The sequence below is a fragment of the Danio rerio genome, chromosome 25, assembly GCF_052040795.2.
Source record: "Danio rerio strain M-AB ecotype USA chromosome 25, GRCz13ab, whole genome shotgun sequence".
NCBI classification, from domain to species: Eukaryota; Metazoa; Chordata; class Actinopteri; order Cypriniformes; family Danionidae; genus Danio; species Danio rerio.
In genome coordinates, this window is record NC_141045.1 from 29,574,790 (window position 1) to 29,596,973 (window position 22,184).

The 22,184-nt window shown below is 38.4% G+C and overlaps 1 protein-coding gene across 2 annotated transcripts; it reads right to left on the minus strand.

Annotated features, from left to right (window-relative positions):
* Window positions 1-15,441: 15,441 nt before the first annotated feature.
* Window positions 15,442-20,226, minus strand: LOC147837857 (uncharacterized). 2 transcript variants are annotated; one of them, XM_087312480.1, is made up of 2 exons: window positions 20,191-20,226; window positions 15,442-20,089 (listed from the first exon to the last, which is right to left on the minus strand). In XM_087312480.1, exon 2 carries the CDS (start codon window positions 20,076-20,078, stop codon window positions 19,212-19,214), a length of 867 nt encoding a protein of 288 aa, XP_087168606.1. In that variant the 5' UTR covers window positions 20,079-20,089; window positions 20,191-20,226; the 3' UTR covers window positions 15,442-19,211. The 2 variants fall into 2 exon arrangements, with proteins under 2 accessions (XP_087168606.1, XP_087168607.1); XM_087312481.1 differs by having other exon boundaries at window positions 15,442-19,299; window positions 19,402-20,226.
* Between the last annotated feature and the right edge of the window lie 1,958 nt (window positions 20,227-22,184).

Sequence of the window (22,184 nt, forward strand, 5' to 3'; positions counted from 1 at the left end):
TTATTTCTTAATTATTTAATTACCGTTAGCTGTTAATTATTTTTGTCAGTCATGTTGCTTCTCGGTAGCCTGTGCATGCATATTGGACCATCTTTATTGTCGAACCCTGCTTTTAAGAATTATTATCTGGGAAAATTATTTTCAACCAGCCAAAGTGGATAGTGGGAGTGTCTTACCCGCCACGGCCGAAATCTACCCGCATTTGGCGGGTTGGCGGGTGTTAATGTAAAGCCCTGTATATATATATATATATATCTAATAATATATATATATATATATATATATATATATATATATATATATATATATATATATATATATATATATATATATATATATATATATATCTAATAATGTGAAAAATTCCTTGCTTTGTTAAATATCATTTAGCAAATATTTGAAAAAAAAAAAGGAGTGTTAATAGTTTGACTTCAACTGTATGCTACATTTATGATTTCACTTGGGAATGAGTGAATATTGTAAAAACAATAAAGGCAGTAAAAATAATTTTTAAATAATTTGTATAAATAAACTAATAAATAAATAAATATAACCAGCATGGCATCTCTGCGTACAGGGTTCTTTGTACAATAGGTGATATTGTACATAGTTTTTGTCTCAATAGTAAATTCTGCTGTAAATATTTTTTTTCTGCTTCGATAACATTGAAGTGTTGTAGTATTCCAGCATTTAACACCAGGGGATATCCATTGCCCCTGTCAGTACACCTATTGTAAGAAACACAAATGACTCAAGTACTGCTGGCATAGCACGGGCCAATCAGTTATAATTCATGGGTTTCTTTTACATGTCCAAATGATGCAAAACCCCACTGGGCCTGGCTATGATGGAATTGTACCTTTTTGACGCTGTTAGAGCTTTCTGATTTATAACTCTCGACCTAAATGTTTGTAACTTGAAGTGCCAGGTTGTGTGGTTTCCTGCTGGCCTGTCAATTTCAATGATGAAATGTGTCTATCAAAAGGGAGTTGCTACTGACAACACAGGCATTGAAAATGTGCATCAGCCTACATTTATTGTGAAACTACAAATAAGGACTTCAACATACATTCGACTGCAGTTTCTAGTTCGAATGAATGATATACAGCAGTAGGATGCCAAAGTTTTTTTCACACTAATAATATTTATTTTACTAATATTTACAGGGATATATTAATAATTATTCAAGGATTATTTTCTTGCAGTTCATTGGACAACAAATAAATGCCACAAAACACCTTAATGATTTGTAATAGAATACATTTGCCTAACCTTTCTATCTCCACATGATAAATTTTCTGGTGCGGTCAGTTTGCTCAGTGACTTATCTTGTACAGTGTCGTAATGCACAGCACTTGATGGAAAATCAAAGTAAAACTATGTGATTGCAGAGCATATTTCTCTTCATTTGCTTTTGAAAACACTATTGGTTGGGTTAAGGGAAGGGATTAGGTCAGTGTTTTGCTAGGTGATCTGTATGGCAAGCCCAGCCTGATGGATATGTACAAGAATAGGCAATATGCGAAATATATCCGAGAAGTAGTCAGCTTTATTTTATACAAATATTATAGACGTTTTAAGGCTGTAAAAACCTCTCACTACAAACTTAATACACTTTTCTCAGATAGGCATTAACATTTTCACACTTTTCTCTTATTTAAACACTCTCAAAGTTAAAACTTTTGTAGATTAAGTCAGTATTATAGAATGAAACAAAAAATCAAAACCTGTTATCAGGCGCAAACATTTATTGCTGTCAGCAAAAGGTTCCTAAAGCTTTTTTTTGCTTTTGTGTGGATATATAATGGCATCCAGAAAAATGTTCTTTTTCCTGCAGTCACTGATCCACAAAGCAAAAGCAGAATCTGGTCACCGGATGCACCCTGCACATAACAGTTGGAAGTAACATATACCATATGTTCATATTTGTCAATGTTACAGTATTAAAAAATTAAGTTATTCAGATAGAGCTCTGTGGCAGGGCAGAAATATGAACAGTGTCTTAAGCCAAATCTGGGCACCTGCAGACAGACGGCGACTTGCGGTACCGATGTGCACACCCTGATATAAATTTATGTTTGCATGGTGCTGTGTCTTGTGGTGCATCCAGGGGTGCATTTCTCAAACAACGACGTAACTCACGGCTGAACTATCATATGTATCATATGCATCATTCCGGAAAAGAATGATTTAGTGACGAATGTTTCCCAAAACATTGTCGCAGATCCACCACTTGAACCATGTTAGTTATAACGTATAACGCCCATAATGACACTCTAAATGGGGTGGAGGAACTACTTCTTTACAGAAGAACCCTATTTTTTACACAAACACGCATTTAAAAAAGAATCCAATATTAGTTTTGGTAAAAACATGCACTCGTTTTCCATATTAACCAAATTATATGTAAATGCCACATATAGAGCTTATGTTTCCTTTACAAATATTATTGAGAATGTGACATATCCTATTCTAAAACAAATCACTCACAAAAGCTAGCAGGTATTCTAATATGAAATATAAATCGTATGAATAAACAAATAATGAGGCTATTATAAAATAACATTTAATATTTATTGTATATTAGGAAATGAAAAAATCCAAATTCAATAATAATATTAATAATACTATTGATGATCATGAGGATGATGAAGATAATAGTTTTTTTATTAATATTTTTATTAGAAATGAAAAAAATCATAATTTAATAATAATTTTAATGATTATTATTATTATTATTATTATTAAATAGAGTATTGTTTATTTATTTTTTATTAAAAAGTCTACTTTTACAATTTGACATTTGTAAACCACAGCAGAAAGTCAGCAGGCCCATGTCATATACAGTACAGATACAATACTTAATAAATAACCTACTAAAATGAAAAGAATTAACATATGCTTTTTGTTTTCACAAGCTTAGGAGACATAACATAAATTCTGCTTTTAAATAATAGGTCACCTATAGCTTTTGCTTGAGGCTGTGTTCAAATATACATCAACGTTTTCAAAGTGCACTGTGAAGAAAAAACAATTGTAAACATTAAGATAGCTAAAACTAACTGTAAAAATAGTTTGAAAGCAAATTACACCTAAAGGAGATGACGTTAAGGCTTTTTTATTTGAAATAATTGCAACATTGAATGTTAGAATGTTCTAAATGAGTAGGGCATAGGGGGGATAAGTGGGAATAGAACAGCCAGGAACTATGTTTTATATGACGGCTCCAGAGCTGTAGTTGCAAGTGCTCAAGTTTGCGATGCAGTTTGTGAATGTTCGGTGAAGCGATGGATTTGGGAAATGGCAAATAAACAAACTATGCTTGTAATGACGGAACTTTCGACCTTAGTTTGCCAGCGATGGTTTTGGGAAACACACCCCAGTTTGTGAGCCCTTTACAATGATCTTGCTACAGACAGTTACAACACTTTTTGCAGCCTAGTTCAAACACACTGCTAGCTATTGAAGATTTATGGTAATTTTGCAAGCTGAACGCATTCTGTACATGAGATACGGAGGAGATTGATTGACAATGGTATACAGCCAATCAAGACACAGAACATAATGTGCTGTAAAGAAAAAAAAAAAAGCAGGTCAAATTGAATAAAAAAACAATATGCAAAACTACGAGGCCATGAAAGGTGAACCGCTTTATTCTGAGGGACCACTGTATATAACAAATCCAACCTTACTCCAAAAATTTGTCATTTAAAACTTGCAAAGAAACGTATACCTGACACAATGTATTTTATGTTTTGCAAAAAAATGTATGATGAGGTATGCACTTTCAATAAGCCTGTTGGGTGCTGATGTAAGTACTTTAGCCTCTATTACAGTAGAGTCATCTTTTATAATTTTTAATTCTCAGTGTAAAAAAAAAGAAAAAACTATAACAGCTCAGAGAGTTCACAGGCAGTTTAAGTTCCAATAGATCAGGGATGTCAAACTCAGTTCCAAAAGGGCCGAAGCCCTGCACAGTTTAGTTCCAACCCTGCTCCAACACACTTACCTGTAGGCTCCAAACAAGCCTGAAGGACTCAATTAGTTTGATCAGGTGTGTTTAATTAGGGTTGGAACTAAACTGTGCAGAGCTGCGGCCCTTTTGGAACTTAGTTTGACACCTGTGCAATAGATGGTGACATATTTATATTTGTGGGGCAACGCAGTGGCGCAGTAGGTATGCTGTTGCTTCACAGCAAGAAATTCGCTGATTGAGCCTCAGCTGGGTCAGTTAGCGTTTCTGTGTGAAGTTTGCATGGTCTCCCCGTGTTCACGTGGGTTTCCTCTGGGTGCTTCGGTTTCCCCCAAAGTCCAAAGACATGCGGTACAGGTGAATTGAGTAAGCTAAAACTGTCCGTATTGTATGAGTGTGAATGAGTGTGTATGGATTTCCCAGAGATGGGTTGCGGCAGGAAGGGCCGTTAATTTTTCAATGTTTTAATCCAAATTTAATTGGATACAAGAAAGAAAAACATTTTACATTTCATTTAAATGAGCCTACATTTTTTTATGTCAGCACTGATTATATTTAATTTCATGATGAGATTATTGTTTTGATGCCAGCTAGCTGATGCTTAACATTAAAAAGCCATTATAAGCTATTTGCAATAACTACAAATGTTGTTTTTTATTAGAGAAAACACTTAAAATAACAAAACTCAAGGGACACTGAAGATTACTATAAAATAATAACATAATATTGTTTCTGCCTTACTCTGTGATGAACCCAAATATATTTTGCTGAATTTAATAATTTCAAATTTTCGATGAGTGGAGTGAGCAAAAATATGTTGTTATTCTTTTAAAATTTTTAAACTTAACTTAGTTAAAACGTTTGCAACATATCTTAAATCCATAAAGTCTTGATTTATCACATTTGTTAAGTGTAGTGTCTCATTTTTTATATAAAGACAATATATAATTGTATTAAAATATGTTTAGTTATTCATTCATTCATTCATTCATTCATTCATTCATTCATTCATTCATTCATTTACCTTTGGCTTAGTCCCTTTATTCATCAGGGGTCGCTGCAGCAGAATAAACCGCCAACTTATCTAGCATTTGTTTTACACAGTGGATTACCTTCCAGCTGCAACCTAGTACTGCAAAACATTCATACACACCCATTCGCACACCTACACTATGTATAGTTTATTCAACTCAGTTTTTAGACTGTGGGAGAATCCGAAGCACCGGAAGGAAACCCACGCGAACACAGGGGGAACATGCAAACTCTATACGGAATTGCCAACTGACCCAGGATTCGAGCCAGCAACCTTCTTGCTTTGTCGCCCTATTAAAATATACATTTTTCTATTTTAATTTTCAAGATTTCTATAGTAATTGCAATCATTATTGTCATTTTTGGTCACAGTTATAGTGTAGCTAAAAATCTGATACTGTGACCTTTTCTGATGCTTTCTTATGATTATTTTTCCCCAAGCAAACAAAAATGAACAAGCATGAGATGATCAGTTAAAACACATTTTATATCCATGTTTAAACTAAACCATCTAGCAATCAGATCAAAGAGTGTCAACTTTACTTAATAAAACTGACATTTTTTGGAAGCTGATAATGTTCACTGAGTGAATTACAAATGTAGTGGCTGATGCAACATTTCCAGGGAGAATGTGACATCCACAAGCTGCTGACCAGGCCTTCATTGATTCTGACAGGTCTGTGAAGAAAATGCAATCTCAAAATCACGCCAGTGGGATGGCTAGATAATTTATTGATTAAGATGACCTTGGTCACAACCTCCTGAAAGTGCATGTGTTTTCACAAAACAAGCCACAGCTTTATCGATCTTATTGGCGCTGGGGACTTTCCTCATAGAGATTTGCAAAAGATAGCTAGTCCATGAAAAGAAGGTGCAAACAACTGGCTCTAAATTAATTACTTTTTGCAAGGTGATATTTGAAACTAGACCAGAAATAACCAAACATGTGCTGAATGAAGATAACCGTGTGCATTCGAAACAGACCAAATGTTCTCTGAACCTACTTAAAAAGCAGGCAGAATGGACCAATATATAGTGTAAGTGAAAATATGATCAGTAGTCTTGGCTAGTAGTCTGTTAAGATAAAAAGCTTTCCTAGGGTGCTTTTACACCTGTGAATCAATTAATTTGTTCTGAAACAGGGATTAAAATTGTTACAGTGTTGCTCTTTATTCTTGGTGTGGTTCGCTTTCACACTGCACAGTTTATAAACGGACTAAAATATCCGTTTATAAAAGAAAATGGTTTATTTTGCAGAGTCTTGCTCAACTGTCATGCGTCCTTTTTTTAATTTATGGCAATGGGCAATAACACATTATAAACAAAAAGGTTTCATTTGAATGATGACATCATCACTAAATATAAATAAGAGGTAAGACTTTCTCATACATAGCCCTTGGCTACACTGCAGTTAGGTCAATGTTCCTAATGGATAAACAGCTCTCGTTAATAGTTCAGCATGCTTTCATTTTCGTATTTAATATGAAATGCACAATTACCAGTAGGAATCTCTCTCTATATAGCCATTTATGCCTATATTATATATATACATAATATACTATGATATAGCCAGGCTCGTATCGTTTTGCTTTCTTACTTCAATCGGTCCGAGACTACCTCATACTGGTGATCTCGGACCGATTGATTTGGTGTGGATCTTAGCGCTATTGCTGGTTTTACAAATGCCAAACGAACTGCGCTAATTGGGTAAACGAGACCGGTGCCGAAACAAAAGTCTAGGTGTGAAAGCACCCTTAGATAGACATTCTTGTCCATTAAAACTACATATATATATATATATATATATATATATATATATATATATATATATGGGTGGAGCCGAACCCTAATACGGTATTCGGAAAGGCACGAATAGCGTGTTTTTTACGAATACTTATTTTGAACAAATACTTGAAAAATTATTTGGATTCAGGAACAAGAAAAACATTTTATCAAAAAGCAGCGTTTCCTCATGAGACCACAGTGCATACCCGCGTGAGAGAGAGTGAGTAAATGAGTGAGACGCTCAGGAGTCGGACAGTGGGGTGGCGTAGTTAAAGTGGAGTTTGATAGGGATATTAGATTACGCTGCATTATTGACGTCTGCAATCGGGTGCTCTCTGTTTACGTAACGTTAGCTCTGTTAGCGTGGTAATTTGGACAATAGACTGTTGATAGAGTAATGTTAACGTTTGTTTATAAAGGTTAAAACGATGCTTGTCGCAGTCGAATAGTATGCACCAGGGCCGCTGCTGGCCAAAAGGGTGCCCTAAGTGAAATTTTACTGTGGTTTACACAGAGGAACAAAATCACATAAACATTCAAACATGTATTTATTTATTTAAATACATAAATATGCATATAAACACTCATATTATACTTAAATGTTAAAATGTATACATTACAAAATAAAAGCTTACATCAAAATAAACACTGACATGTCTTCTGCAGAAACATAATTTCAAACATTTACAAAGGGTAAGGAAAAAAACCCTCTCTGTACCTGTAGAGATAGACAGTCCTCAGTGCTGCATCCTGTACCTGTGCAGCTGCTGGTGTCTCTGGAGCAGTGCTGGTCAGGCCACCTCATCTTCTTTTGTGACAAATTTCAGCATTAACCTCCATGAACAATACAGAAGAAATTAGTCATTTAAAGAAAAAAGCTCATGACATGCCATTAAAACAACAGGCTAGTCCAGCACTCATAATTTGTCTAAACTATAACTAACATGTGATTTAATTTGCATTGTAATCTATGGTGACCAAAGCTGACCCTTCCTTCCAGTATAAATCAGACATTTGTGGTTTTTAAGAATGAATCGGTGTATTATTAAACAAAAAACTTTGTTAACATTTAGAAAAAAATAATCATTACTGAATTCATGCAATAAAAATGGTTTCTGGCCCGTGATTTACAGTAATTTGACTCATTTTATGTAATTGATCTTTCAGAAATCACAGAATATAAGTCGGTTTTGTTATTTCATACTGTAATGCACAAAAAAGACTAAAGAGACTTTATTGTCATTGCAGTGATACAAGCAATAACAGCAATAAGAAATGTATAAAAATAGACAAAGCAATAAACAATGATAACTGCTGTCTGCAAATAATGATATAATATATAATCATATAACATAACTATATAATGATAAATAATACATAGAGTGAAATAATTGTGCAGTGCATGTGTATGTAGCTAGTGTGCAAACAGTTAATAACACTAATTGAGTTTGTGTAATTAGCAGCAACATGAGTAAGAGGGGCAAACGCGAAAAGTCGTGGAACATGTCCTGTCTAAAGCACAATGCATAGCAGATGTGGGGAAGTTTAAATGTTAGCCTCACTAATTTACTCGAACAACCAAAAATATGTTTTCCAGATTCATGGAAATTACCTGAAAATGATGCACACGATTCATCTTGTACTTTCTTCCTCTTCTCGGCTCCAGACTCCTGTTGTCTTTTTCCGTGCATTGAGCTGCAACTTGCATCTATTATAATTATATGCAGCTAGCAGCCACAAAGATTAGTGGACCGGGCCATGTCACGCGGCTATGCGCGTGCACGAAAAATTATGTCACATGAGTTTTTAATCTGGGACAAATAAATAATAAATAATGAGAATAGGTATTAGCTGTACTCAAAATGAATTATAGCTTATGTTTCACCACTAGAAACATTGGAGTCAGTGGTAGACTCCAGAAGAACTGGAATAGTCAAGTTGTTCTTGGCAGGTACGTGAGTTGTGAACAACTGCAAGTCACTCTTTGAAACTTATAATACATTCTCAACCAGGTGTTGGTGTTTTTTTTTTTTTTAAATAATACCATATTTGCTCTCTTAAAAGCTAACTTCTTGCATTGAAAAGTTGCAATCATTTAAATGCACTCCATAATACTACTAATCATATTCTAAACACAAATACATAGAGTTTTGCACTCAAATCATTTTTCTATATATTTAAAAATATAAATAATGTATGACGACAAGCATATTATCTTTTCTTCCTTTAGCTATATTCAGTCCAATGCACCAAAGCAGGTTTGTGAGGAACAGATTGGTCGTCCCTTGTGTCTAACTGGAAACAGAGTGAGGTGATATGAATAACAAAGCAGCAAAGCTATCTTTTTATCACCCACTGTGCGACATACAGACCTGAGAGATCAGGATTATATCATAGCTCTTGGCTGTCGCTGCTGAGTTTGCACAATCCTTTAGAAGTTTGTTTTAGTCTACTATTAACAGCTACCTCCTAAAATGTTCCAGAGCCTAATGAGCTGCCTCTGTAGGCAGCATTTTAAAGCATCACAGTTGTGCTCCTGACACAAAGGCAGTTTCAAAAGGTGGGCAACTTAATTATGCTGCCTCCTAAGATTCCTTATTTCAGCCACACTAAAGGCAATTCACATGCTTTTCTTTGAGGAGAAGGTAATCCCACAATGTGCTGGTTTAGACAAAGTTCAGGTTTAGATCATTCTGTTAATGTACTGATTAACATTCTGAGACAAGATAAAGACAAGCTTTTGATTACTTTCCTTATAATAAAAATAATTAGGATTAAACATACAAAGCCAGACATTTTTACATGTTTTGTTTGTTTGTCTTTAAAGGCATACACCAATTACTTAATAAATAACCTTAATTTATTAATACTTAATAAATAAATAATTAATTAATTAATAAGTGTCCATTTTCACTTCTCAAATTGCATGTCTGTAGGTCTTTGGGGGTTGGTAATGTTTATCAATATTTATGTTCTCCTTGTGATGTTTATTAATGTGAACCATTTCTCACATTCACATATTTAGTTTAATTGGATTTAATTGGATATTCACTTTCGTCAATTGGTGGAGTTTGTTCCTCGCCACTGTCGCCACTGGCTTTCTTGGTTTGGGACTTGTGGAGCTGCGCATCTTTGCTCTTAAGTGTTATGACTTTCATTCAATCATTCATTTTATTTTTGGCTTAGTACCCTTATTAATCAGGGGTCGCCAAAGTGGAATGAACAGCCATTTTATCCAGCATATGTTTTATGCAGCAATAACACTGGGAATGTGTTAATAAAACCACACTGAACTGAACTAAATTGAACTTCAACTCGTAAAACTGAACTGACAAAGTTTCATTTTACTAGAACTTCTATGTTAAGCTGATTTAAATCAACATAAAAAGCGCTATAGAAATAAAAATGATTAAATATTGTTACACATACATGAACTTATTGACTTGGAGGTTTACATGAAGATGGTGATGGCAGAATGCAGTCATTTTCATAATCTACTCAATTATGTTTATTCCTACAGAGAAACATTATTTGTGAGGAATTACTATATTTAGAGCATTTGATAGCACCAAAACAGCACCCCTAAGAGTTAATAATGACTTGCTCCCATGACATACAGTTAAAGTCAGAATTTTTAGCACTCCTTTGATTTTTTTTTTCTTTTTTTAAATATTTCCTAAATTATGTTTAACAGAGCAAGGACATTTTCACAGTATTTCCGATAGCATTTTTTTTCTTCTGGAGAAAGTCTTATTTGTTTAATTTGGCTAGAAAAAAAGCAGCATCTCAGGGACAAAATTAATTACCCCTTTAAACTATTTTTTTTTCAATAGTCTACAGAACAAACCATCATTATACAATAACTTGCCTAATTACCCTAATTAACCTATAGGTAAGCTTTTAAATGTCACTTTAAGCTGTATGGAAGTGTCTTGAAAAATATCTAGTAAAATATTATTTACTGTCATCATGACAAAGAAAATATAAATCAGTTGTTAGAAATTAGTTATTAAAACTTTTATTTTTAGAAATGTGATAAAAAAATCTCTCCGTTAAACAGAAATTGGTGGAAAAAAAAAAACAACGGGGTGAATAATTCAGGGGGGCTAATAATTTTGACTTCAACTGTAAGTGTCTAAGTGCTTGCGGAACTGGATTACTGAGCTGAAATCCCTTACATGAAATTATATGAGAATGTCTTCCTTCACACTTTCATTTTACTCAAACATCTTTAACCATGGATGCCTGCACGTATATGCATTGATTATTTCTTGTTCTTTTATTTTCTTCGCTTTTTTAATTTTTGAAATTTGTTGTCACTGTCGCATCTTTCTTGCTTGGCTGGGACTGGTGGAGCTGCGCATCGGTGCAGTTGCTTTTCAGTGAATTGGCCTTGGCAGTGACATTTGCATTAATTTGAACTGAACTGAACTTTAACAGTGACATTTAAACTAAACTGAAATGAAGCAGTTTCAATTTACTAGAACTACACCAGCATTCTACAATACTCTCTTGCATGCCTGAATCGCTGGAATGTTCTCCAATTGAAAAATGTATGGCTTTATTATTTATTTATGTCAATCTGCTTTGATACAATCTACATTGCAAAAAGCAATAAAATTATAAAATTAAACATGAATTGAATTTAATTAGATAATTTCTTAGTAATTTCATATTTGCTGGAAGACAAAAAAAAAAAAATAATAATAAATAAATAAATAAATTAACAAAAGACCTTTGCACAGCTCTTGTCATATAATCTTTTATAGCAAGGGGGCCCTGCTGGTTGAAGGTTCCTATGCATCATGGATACTTTCCATTTAGGGAGGACCATCTCTGCAAACACCACACACACATACACACACACACACACACACACACACACACACACACACACATACATATTTATATATATATATATATATATATATATATATATATATATATATATATATATATATATATATATATATATATATATATATATATATATATATATAATTCTGTGAATGGAAATTGCTAACATTTTCCTGTCTAGGGGAAACCATCTATCTGGTAGTTCCAACATTTACCTGGCTAACCTCTGAGCCATAACCTGGCATATGCTTTGGCCAAGTACATGCCTGGTACCGTGGCCCAAAACCGACACAGACTGGAAACCGACACATACATTGGGATCCAGCTCAGATCTGGCCCAAGTCTGGCGCAGACACTATCAGACAGATCTAACTGAGATCCAGCTTGGTCTCTGGGCCAGATCTGGCACATTCACTACCAGACAGATCTGTCTATCTGTTTGATAGTGCCTTCCCTTCATCAGGGTGACAACATACAGGTGCAACTAGAGTTCATTTTAACAACCAGTGTGTCACATGATGCGATTACATTTCCAAACAGTACAGAAAATGATATGACTCAAACAATAATATCACATTAATATTTATAAACAATGCAGTAAAAAGAAAAAAAGATAAACATTATACAGTATTTCCCTGTGTTTGCGTGGGTTTCCTCCGGGTGCTCCGGTTTCCCCCACAGTCAAAAGTCATGTGGTATAGGTGAATTAAATAAGTTAAATTGGCCGTAGTGTATGAGTTTGGGTTTCCCAGTGTTGAGTTGTGGCTGGAAGGGCATCCGCTGCGTAAAACATGTGCTGGGTCAGTTGGCAGGTTATTCTGCTGGGGCAACCCCTGATTAATAAAGGGACTAAGCCAAAAAGAAAATGAATGTATGAATTAATGAAAAAATGAATTAATGAATGAATGATACAGTATTAATGCGAGCATAGGTGCATGTGGGCTGTTTATAATATACAAGCTATAAGAAGACTAGCTACAATGTTTTGCCATAACAAACAAACACAAAGCAAAAAGGTTGCTGGTTCGAGTCCTGGCTAGGCCAGTTGGCATTTCTGTGTGAAGTTTGCATGTTCTCCCTGTGTTGGTTTCCTCTGGTTTCCCTCACAGTCCAAAGACATGCAATATTAGTGAATTGTAAAAATTATATCGGCTGTGTAATTCAGCGTGTGTGTGTGTGTGTGTTTCCAGTAATGGGTATGCTGCTAAAACATATGCCGGAATAGTTGTCGGATTATTTTGCTGTGGCAATCCCTAAAAAATCAGGGACTAAGCCAAAGGAAAATGAATGAATGAATGGTTCTGACAGTGACCCATATGTGACAGTACAAACTCAGGATGAAGTCTGATACACACAACCGAGAGTGGACCTACTATGCATGCAAGAGCTTTGAGCCAAAACAGCCATAGAGAAAAATCAAACACTGGCTCATTGTAAAAATGGACCCCTGTATAAAGCTTCTTATATAAGCTTCTGTTTCTGTTCACGCTACCAGCTGACAGGGCCAGATTAACCAATGGGCATTATGGGCACAGGCCCAGGGGCCCGTGCGCACTTGTCTATTTAGTCTCAATGGAAATAGTGCACCTAGTTGGAATAAGCTAATTGACTGATTCCCGGCCATCACCGTTTCATTGACAGAGACTACACTAAAAAGCGTGACAATGGCGTAGTTCGTAAAATGCATGGCAACTTGTATTGACGCGATCATGAACCTGGTTCAAATCCAGCGTCTGATAAACTAATTTTTCTTTCCCACCCTACTACATATCAGATTTTGCCTAGTCTTCATCATGAGGAAGACAAGTAGGAATCATTAATAAGTGTATGTATTATAGAAGACTCAGATATGTAGAACTGTATTGGTGAGGTGTTATATCCAAACCATATGCAATATAAGTTTGTAGAAGTTATACATTAAAAATACCCTTAAATATAATTTTTGTACTGCTTCAGTGAACTTGAACAAATATATTAAAATCCATTTAATTTCACTATTTGTATTTGTCACGTTTTAGCGTGATCAAAACAAGAAACAAAAAGGTGCGGATCCAAGTGCAGATTTTTAATTTACAGTGCAACCAACAAGGTGATAAGAATACAAAGTAACAAATAAACGACAAAACCAGAAACTAAATCAGAGACGAGGCTCAGGAAAAACAAACTCAAACAACTAAACCTAATTAGAAAACAGACTAGACAAATGACACACGAACTAGACTAATGCAAAATACAAGAACAGGATCAGAATAACAAACTCGGAATCTTAGACTTACTCGATACTCGGACAAGGAAGACAAACGACGCGATGCAAGACAGAGGTGGAATGGTGTTATAAATAGTCCAGATAATTAACGGTAACACAAAACAGATGAGATGACAGGTCAGTGTAGGTGTTCCGGTGTATGCGCGTGGTATGTATGAGAATGTAGTTTTCTGGGATGCTGTAGTGCTAACTGAGTCCTGATGCACTACAGCGCCCTCAGGTGGTCACTGATGGATGTGACAGTATTAGTATTTTTTTTTCAAAGTGTGCTTTAAATGCTTTAAAAATTTGTTAAACCTAGACTTGAAATATATGTACTGTAAATAATTTACTTTAAAAATGCGGGCAATACATTATAGGTCAATTTTATTTAAAAAATATTATGTTATTCTTATTTTTTTATTTAACAATAGGGGTGCGACCAGGTAGGGGGCCTCTGAATTCTTAATCAGGGCCTGCTAGCTGACCACTTACCTCCGTGTTGACGGCTTTTCCACTGTTACCAGTTTGTCCAGTAGTTCCCCATGTATGACGGTGAACTTAAGACGCAGAGATGACTTGACTGTGACTGGTTACAGAAACATCGTCTGATTCATGAACCTTGGACACATTATCAGTCTCTTGCAACAGACACCTTCCTCCAGGCAACCCGACCAAGGCTGATCAGACCCCGGCCTGTGTCCAAGTGGCATGCTACTGCACCCACCGTTCCCCCCTCTTCAACCAGAGCCATCTGGATGCTTTCTCCGGTGCCTCCACTTTGTTACTTATGGCTCTTCTTCGGTCTGTGCCTGTTATTTATTATATTATTATTATATTCTATTGTTCTATTCTATTGTTATTATATTATTTAAGTGTATCATAGGCCTTGCTCAGGGTGCAGCTCGCAAATCCCCTACTGCCCACTTTCACTGGCATGCACCTGGTACTCCATCCATTTGTCTGACACTGCTCCACTCTTGGTGTTTTCCCTTCTTCCTCTCCTGAGCCTCCATCATCATCTCCCCCCAGGGCACAGTTAGCTCCAGCAGGAATAATTGCCTTGTGGCCACAGAGACTAAGATTATGTCAGGTCTCAATGTAGACGGGGTGATGTGTGGTGGAATCTTTAACTGACATCACCCAGTCTCAGGCCATGGAGAGCAACCCAGCAGTACAGCTCTTTGCTGTTCTTTCTGCCCTTTGTCCTTCCTTGATGAACTGAATGACCCTGGGTGTGGCTTGGCGGTATCAGCTGTCCTTGATCCCCTTGCTGATTGCCTCAGCTTTAGATTTAAGACCTGATTGTGTCTCCATAGATACCGATCTTCACCTAGTGCCTTGGAGCAGCTGCTCAAGATATGCTCTAGTGTCCCTGCCTTAAAACACAGCGGACATGCAGGTGTCTCTACTCTGTCCCCTATGTACAGGTTCGATGGGCTGGGAAGAGTGTCGTAGACCCCTTGGATCAAGAACCTAATTCTCAGGGGGTTCCATGTCCAGATGTCCTTCCATGTGACATTCCACTCCATCGTCTGCTCCCACTTCAATTCAATTCAATTCAGCTTTATTTGTATAGCGCTTTTACAATGTAGATTGTGTCAAAGCAGCTTCACATAAATGGTCATAGTAACTGGAACAGTGTGGTTCAGTAACTGGAACAGTGTGGTTCAGTTTTTAGTGTTTAAGTTCAGTTCAGTTTAGCTCAGTTCAGTGTGATTTAATCATTACTGAGAGTTCAAACACTGAAGAGCCAATTCATCGATGCGTAGCTCTACCAATCCTGAACCATGCGAGGCAGTGGCGACAGCGGAGAGGGAAAAAAAACTTCACCTGATGGGAGTGAAGAAAAAAAACCTTGAGAGAACCAGACTCAGTTGGGCACGACCATTTTAATTTCTCCGCTGGCCAAAAGTCTTGTGCAGAGCTTCAATCGCCGTGGTTTAGGCTGGAAGATGGCCTCAGCGAAGACTCGTCTGTCCCTGGAGCGTCGCTGGAATCAGACTCATGTTCTCCACTCCCCACGACCATCAGCGCAGCAGCAGCTCAGGATATGGCCTGGTCCCGGATATGGAATCCTTGGGATCATCACGTCGCTGGTCTTGGATCCAATCAGTGACTCCGCATAATCTGAGGACCTCGGGATGAGTATCCCCAGGTGAAAATAGAGAATAAAGAAAATAATTAGCGTAGCTGCTGTTCATAGTGTATATAAGCAAGATGTAGGAGCCAGTGTGGAACCCGCTAGGTGATGCATTGAGTGTATGCTTTACTAAACAGATAGGTCTTTAATCTAGTTTTGAACTGGGAGAGTGTGTCTGAGCCTCGGACGTTATCAGGAAGGCTATTCCAGAGTGTAGGAGCCATGAAAGAGAAGGCTCGACCTCCTTTACTTGATTTTGCTATTCTAGGTACTACCAGAAGCCCTGAATTTTGAGATCTTAAAGAGCGAGTTGGTTTGTAGCGAGACAGAAGGTTGGTTAGATAAACAGGAGCTAGATTATTTAGAGCTTTATAGGTGAGAAGTAATATTTTAAATTCAATACGAAACTTAACAGGCAGCCAGTGTAAGGAGGATAAAATTGGGCTGATATGATCATATTTTCTAGACCTGGTCAGAACTCTGGCTGCTGCATTTTGTACTAATTGAAGTTTGTTAATAGAGGATGCTGGGCAGCCAGCAAATAGAGCATTACAGTAATCCAGTCTCGAAGTCATAAAAGCATGGACTAGCTTTTCTGCATCTGAGATGTATAGCATATTTCGTAATTTAGCGATATTTCTCAGATGAAAGAAGGCAGTTTTAGTGACATGGGATATATGGTTTTTAAAAGTTAGATTGCTGTCAAATATGACACCCAGATCTTTTATATTAGAGCTAAAGCTAACTTTGTATCCTTCTAATTGTAAATTGAGTTGCGAGATCTGCTGTGTGCAAGATTTAGGCCCAATAAGTAATAATTCTGTTTTGTCTGAGTTTAAGAGAAGAAAATTGTTGGTCATCCAGTCTTTGATGTCTTTGAAACACTCAGTTAGTTTAGAAAGTTCAGACGTCTCGTCAGGTTTAGTTGAAATATATAATTGAGTATCATCTGCATAGCAGTGAAAGCTGATCCCATGTCTTCTAATAATGTCTCCCAGAGGTAGCATATAAATTGTAAACAGTAAAGGGCCTAAAACTGATCCTTGAGGCACCCCATACTTTACTGGGCAGATTTGTGAAGGCTGTCCATTAATATTCACAAACTGGTAGCGGTCAGTTAAGTATGACTTAAACCATTGTAGAGCCTGTCCCTGGACACCTGTAGACTTTAAGCGATTTATGAGGATATTGTGGTCTATGGTATCAAATGCCGCACTAAGATCGAGTAAAACTAATAGCGAGACGCACCCTCGGTCAGCAGCTAAGAGTAAATCATTGGTTATTTTCACTAAGGCGGTTTCTGTACTGTGGTGAGCCCTGAAACCTGACTGAAACACTTCAAAAATATTGTTCGTCTGCAGAAAAGAGCATAATTGAGTGGAAACAACTTTTTCTAGTATTTTAGACATAAATGGAAGATTTGAAATAGGCCTATAGTTAGCTAAGTTGTTGGTGTCTAGTTGCGGTTTCTTAATAATAGGCTTAATAACAGCTAGCTTGTAAGAGTTTGGAACATGGCCTATAGATAAAGAAGAGTTGATAATGTTAAGAAGAGGTTCTCCTATAGCAGGTAGCAGCTCTTTCAGTAATTTAGTTGGAATTGAGTCCAGCATACACGTAGCTGGTTTAGAGCTATTTATAATTTTATCTAGCTCTTCCTGTTCTATGATTTTGAAGCAGTGTAGGTTATTATTATGATTTAATGAAATATTTATAGGATTTGGAGTATAAGCCGGTGCAGAAAGTTTGGCATCTCCTATTTTTTGTCTAAAGCCTTCTATTTTATTACTGAAAAAATTCATGAAGTCATCACTACTAATTTGCGGTGGAGTAGTTTGTTCCAAGGATGACCGATTATTAGCTAATTTAGAGATGGTGTTAAATAAAAATCTAGGATTGTTATGATTATTTTCTATCAGTTTGCGCAGGTGCTCGGTCCCGGCAGATTTTAGAGCCCTCCTATAGCTGGACATACTGTCTTTGTACGCAATTCTAAAGACCTCTAAATTAGTTTTTTTCCATTTACGTTCCAGGGCGCGGGTAGCTGTTTTGAGCGCACGAGTATGACTATTATACCATGGTATAGTTTTAATCTCTCTAGCCTTTTTTAATTTGATGGGTACCACAGTATTTAGTGTGCTAGTAAAGATGGCATCCATACTGCTGGTTACTACATCAAGATCATTTGAGTTTGCGGGTGCATTACGAAATAGAGAAAGATCAGGTAAGTTATTGATAAATTCATCTTTAGTTGACGGAACAATAGTTCTACTAGGGCGGAGTATTGGAGCGGGTTTGCTGATTTCAGGTAAACACAGCTTATATAGTAAGAGGTAGTGATCTGTAATATCATCACTTTGTGGTATAATGTCTACGTCAATAACCTCGATTCCATAAGACAGAATTAGATCTAATGTATGCTTTAAGCGATGGGTTGGACCCACAACGTTTTGCTTTATCCCAAGTGAGTGTATTAAATCCATAAACGCGAGCCCTAATGTATCATTAGCGTCATCTATGTGGATGTTAAAGTCACCTACAATTAGCATTTTATCAGTTTTGACTAGTAAGTCAGAAATAAAATCAGAAAATTCTTTTAGAAATTTGACATAGGGTCCTGGGGGTCTATATATGGTGATTAAAGCGAGAGATAACATAGGTTTTTGTATAGTATCTGGAAGCTGAACATTAAGCGATAATACTTCAAAGGAGCTAAACATAAGTCCGTTTCTCTGTTTAATATTAAGGAAATCACTAAAGATTGATGCAACTCCACCACCACGACCAGTTTGACGAGCCTCATGTTTATATAAGAATCCTGGAGGAGTTTCTTCATTTAAGCTAATATAGTCATTTTGTTTCAGCCAGGTTTCAGTGAGACAGAGTGCATTAAGATTGTTTTCTGTTATTATTTCATTAATGATAAGTGCTTTAGGTGCAAGTGACCTGATGTTTAGGAGACCAAGTTTTACGAAATTTGTATTTTCACTTTCTACTGGTTTTTCTGGTTTGATTCTTAATAGATTTTTTCTGGAGCACACAGTACGTTTATTTCTTAATCTAATAATACGAGGAACAGACACAGTCTCTATAGGATTCGCCAGATATGCGTTACTGATGTTTAAGTGGGGTGAACAAGAGTCTAGGTGGCTATAGTGTGAATTTTTACCTGCTAGTCAGATGGTGCGAAGTAGTCTGGAGATGTTGTCCGACAGGAGTTCAGCTCCGGCTCGACTGGGGTGCAGGCCGTCAGGACGGAAGAGCCTAGGACGCTCCCAGAAAAGATTCCAGTTATTAGCAAAGAGCAATTTTTGTTCTTTACACCATGTTATTAGCCATTCATTCAGAGCTAAAAGTCTACTGAACCTTTCATTTCCTCGGCGGTAGGTAGGAAGCGGCCCAGAAACGATGATCTGCGTGGCGGGCGAGGTGCGTCGAACCGTCTCGATCAGGCTCCTGAAGTCCTTCTTCAGGATCTCCGACTGCCGGAGCCCGGTGTCGTTTGTCCCCACGTGGAGGACAACGGCACCAGGGCTCTCGGCAGCGCCCAGGATGGTTGGAATCTGTGTAGAAATATTTCTCACACGGGCACCAGGAAAGCAGAAAGTACGTACTTTATTACCTTTTGAGGAGGCGGCACGGACGTGACGAACGATCGAGTCACCGATGATGGCCACATCGGGACCCGACTCGCGGAGAGGGGAGAAGCGGTTCTCCGTGGAGATCTCGAACACAGGAGGAGACGTTCTGCCCCGGGATCTGGGAAGCACCTTGCGCGGCTGCACCCAGGCGCCGTGGTAGCCGGGTATCGGCGTGAACGACGCCTGGCTGAGCCGCGCCCCGGGTGCGCTGGGCCTGGACAGAGAAGGACGCGGGGTTGAGGTAGAGGAAATGATGTGGTTGTAATTTCCACGTACCTTAGGTGATGAGACGGCCTTAGCATTAGGTACAACACGGAGTTGTTCCCGTAGCAGCGACCTTCTTACCACCAGCGCGCGAATCTGGGACTCCACTTCTTCCAGCTCCAGCTCCAACGCCTCCATCGATGCTTCTCCTGCACACAAGGACAGAGACGGAAGCGACATTTTACGGGGTAAAGAGCAAAGCCAGTAAGTCAAACGTGTATGAGAAAAGAGGTCGGTAGCTTTAGCTGACCAGCGGCGCTAGCAGGCTAAGCTACAAACAACAGGCGGATGCTCGAGGGACAGACCGTTTTTAAAGCAGTTTTGTTTGTATAAATGTATTAAGGGTTTGGTCACCCTGAGTAGGAGAGACAAATACTTAGCGAATGAGGAAGAATTTTATGATTAAGATTTAAATTGCGAGTAAATAGCAAGTCCAAACACTTCATCCAAGCACCTTGCTGCCGCATGGCCACTGCTCTGCTGGTTCTCTCCTCCTCAACTGAAGCAAACACCTCCTTCTGCACCAGACTCTGCCTCTCCCTCCCGCTGGCCAAGTCGTACCAGGTTGCTGCTAGGCTCTTAAGTCCAGCTCTTCCTTGTGCTACTGCCTCCAGGATGGCCTTGTGCTTTAGCTGGGTTTCCGTTTGTTCGACTGCCTCTGCTGCTCTCCACTTTCTCCCTGTCCTGGCGACAATCCCTGCCCCGGATATTTTCGAATCTCTGGATCCAGAATACTGCAGATGTTCCCATGTTCGTGCCACAAGGAACTCCTCCCTGACTGAACCAAAAGGAAGTGTAAGCTTGTTTATGTTTCCATACAGAGTGATGTTACTTAGGCTGCATGGTAATCCCACCCATCTGCGTAGATAGCTGCTCACCTTTTGCTCAAAACCTTAAAACCACAATAATGGGGATTCCATACATTAGCAAGGGCCAGAGGAGTCTTGGGAGAATTCCATGTTGGTATATCCAAGCCTTAAATTTTTCAGGGAGCCCTGATTTTCCACACTGAGCAAGGAGATGACCCGAAACTGGTTGATATTCTCAAACTTCTCCTCTTTTGGGATGTACACTTCCTCCTGATACCTCCATGGCTGGCCAATCTTCCCTCTTCTCCAGATGATTATCAGAGCCTTCCAGAGCCTGTGTAGAAGATTTTGGCAGTTCTTATATACCTTGTAAGGCATTTCACTCGGGCCTGGTCCTGAGCTTGACCTTGCTCTCCTCACTACTTCACTGCGGCAGGGTTCCTTCAGGTTGAACTCTGATGTGGGCTCAGGTGGTGTCAGCAGTGCATTGCAAGGCCCTAACGGTCGTTCTCTGTTCAGGTCAGAATAAGTGGCCACTCCGATGGAGTGGGTTTGGGTGTCACAGTTCTGAATTGCTCAGCTGCAATGTTCACTATGGGTGTGGTCATTGTTAACAGTCGCTGGTCCACACCCCCCTTGCCTGTCACTTCCAGGATCTAATTCACGTCCTTGTCGAACTGGAGCCACTCAGCTTTATTTGAGGAGGAACAAAGGAACGCAGTGAGTTATTGTAACTGCCACTTGCTAACTTTGGGGGCTTTGTAGACTATAATGAGCTGCTGTCACTTTTAGGGCAGCTTTAAGTGGCAGGCGAGCGGCACTAAGCGACACTAAGAGGCTCTAGGCACTGTGGGTTGCCTCTGGGCCTGGCGCCTCCTGCGTCTTACCAGAAGTTGTAACTTCTGCATGATGTGTCGTCTGTCTCTTCTGCTTTCAGGCATCTCATCCTGCTTTGAAGGATTCCCCTCTCATTCTTGTAGCTCTTGCCGCAGATGCACTGTACTGTTGTTGTTCTGTTGTCCTGTATCGTTGTTCTCAGGTCCGTCCTATTGGGGTGCTTAACCCCCTCGGGCATCGCTGGGGGTATCTTTCCTTTGTAGGTTTTGTAGCTTGCTTTGGGTTTCTTCTCACAGAAGAAGTTGTTTGGGGACTGCCAACCCTCTACACCCCGAGTTGCCATCTTTCCGGCAGTCATCTGTCTCTCCAGCTGTCACCATACTCTTCATGGTCGTCTCCCAGTCTGTTCCTGGTTGTCACTGCTGCTCCTAGAATTTTCAGTTACAGAAAAATCTTCTGATACACAAACCTTGGGCACATCATCAGTGTTGTTTTCTTGGACTCACGGTGTGTTTCAGGTCTTGCAACAGACACCCTCCTCCAGGTGACCAGACCGAGGCTAATCAGACCCTGCTCTGTGTCCAAGTAGCCTGCTACT

Coding starts and splice junctions, on each gene's coding strand:
- LOC147837857 (XM_087312480.1), bottom strand. CDS start 20,078: ATGGAGGCGTTGGAGCTGGAGCTGGAAGAAGTGGAGTCCCAGATTCGC.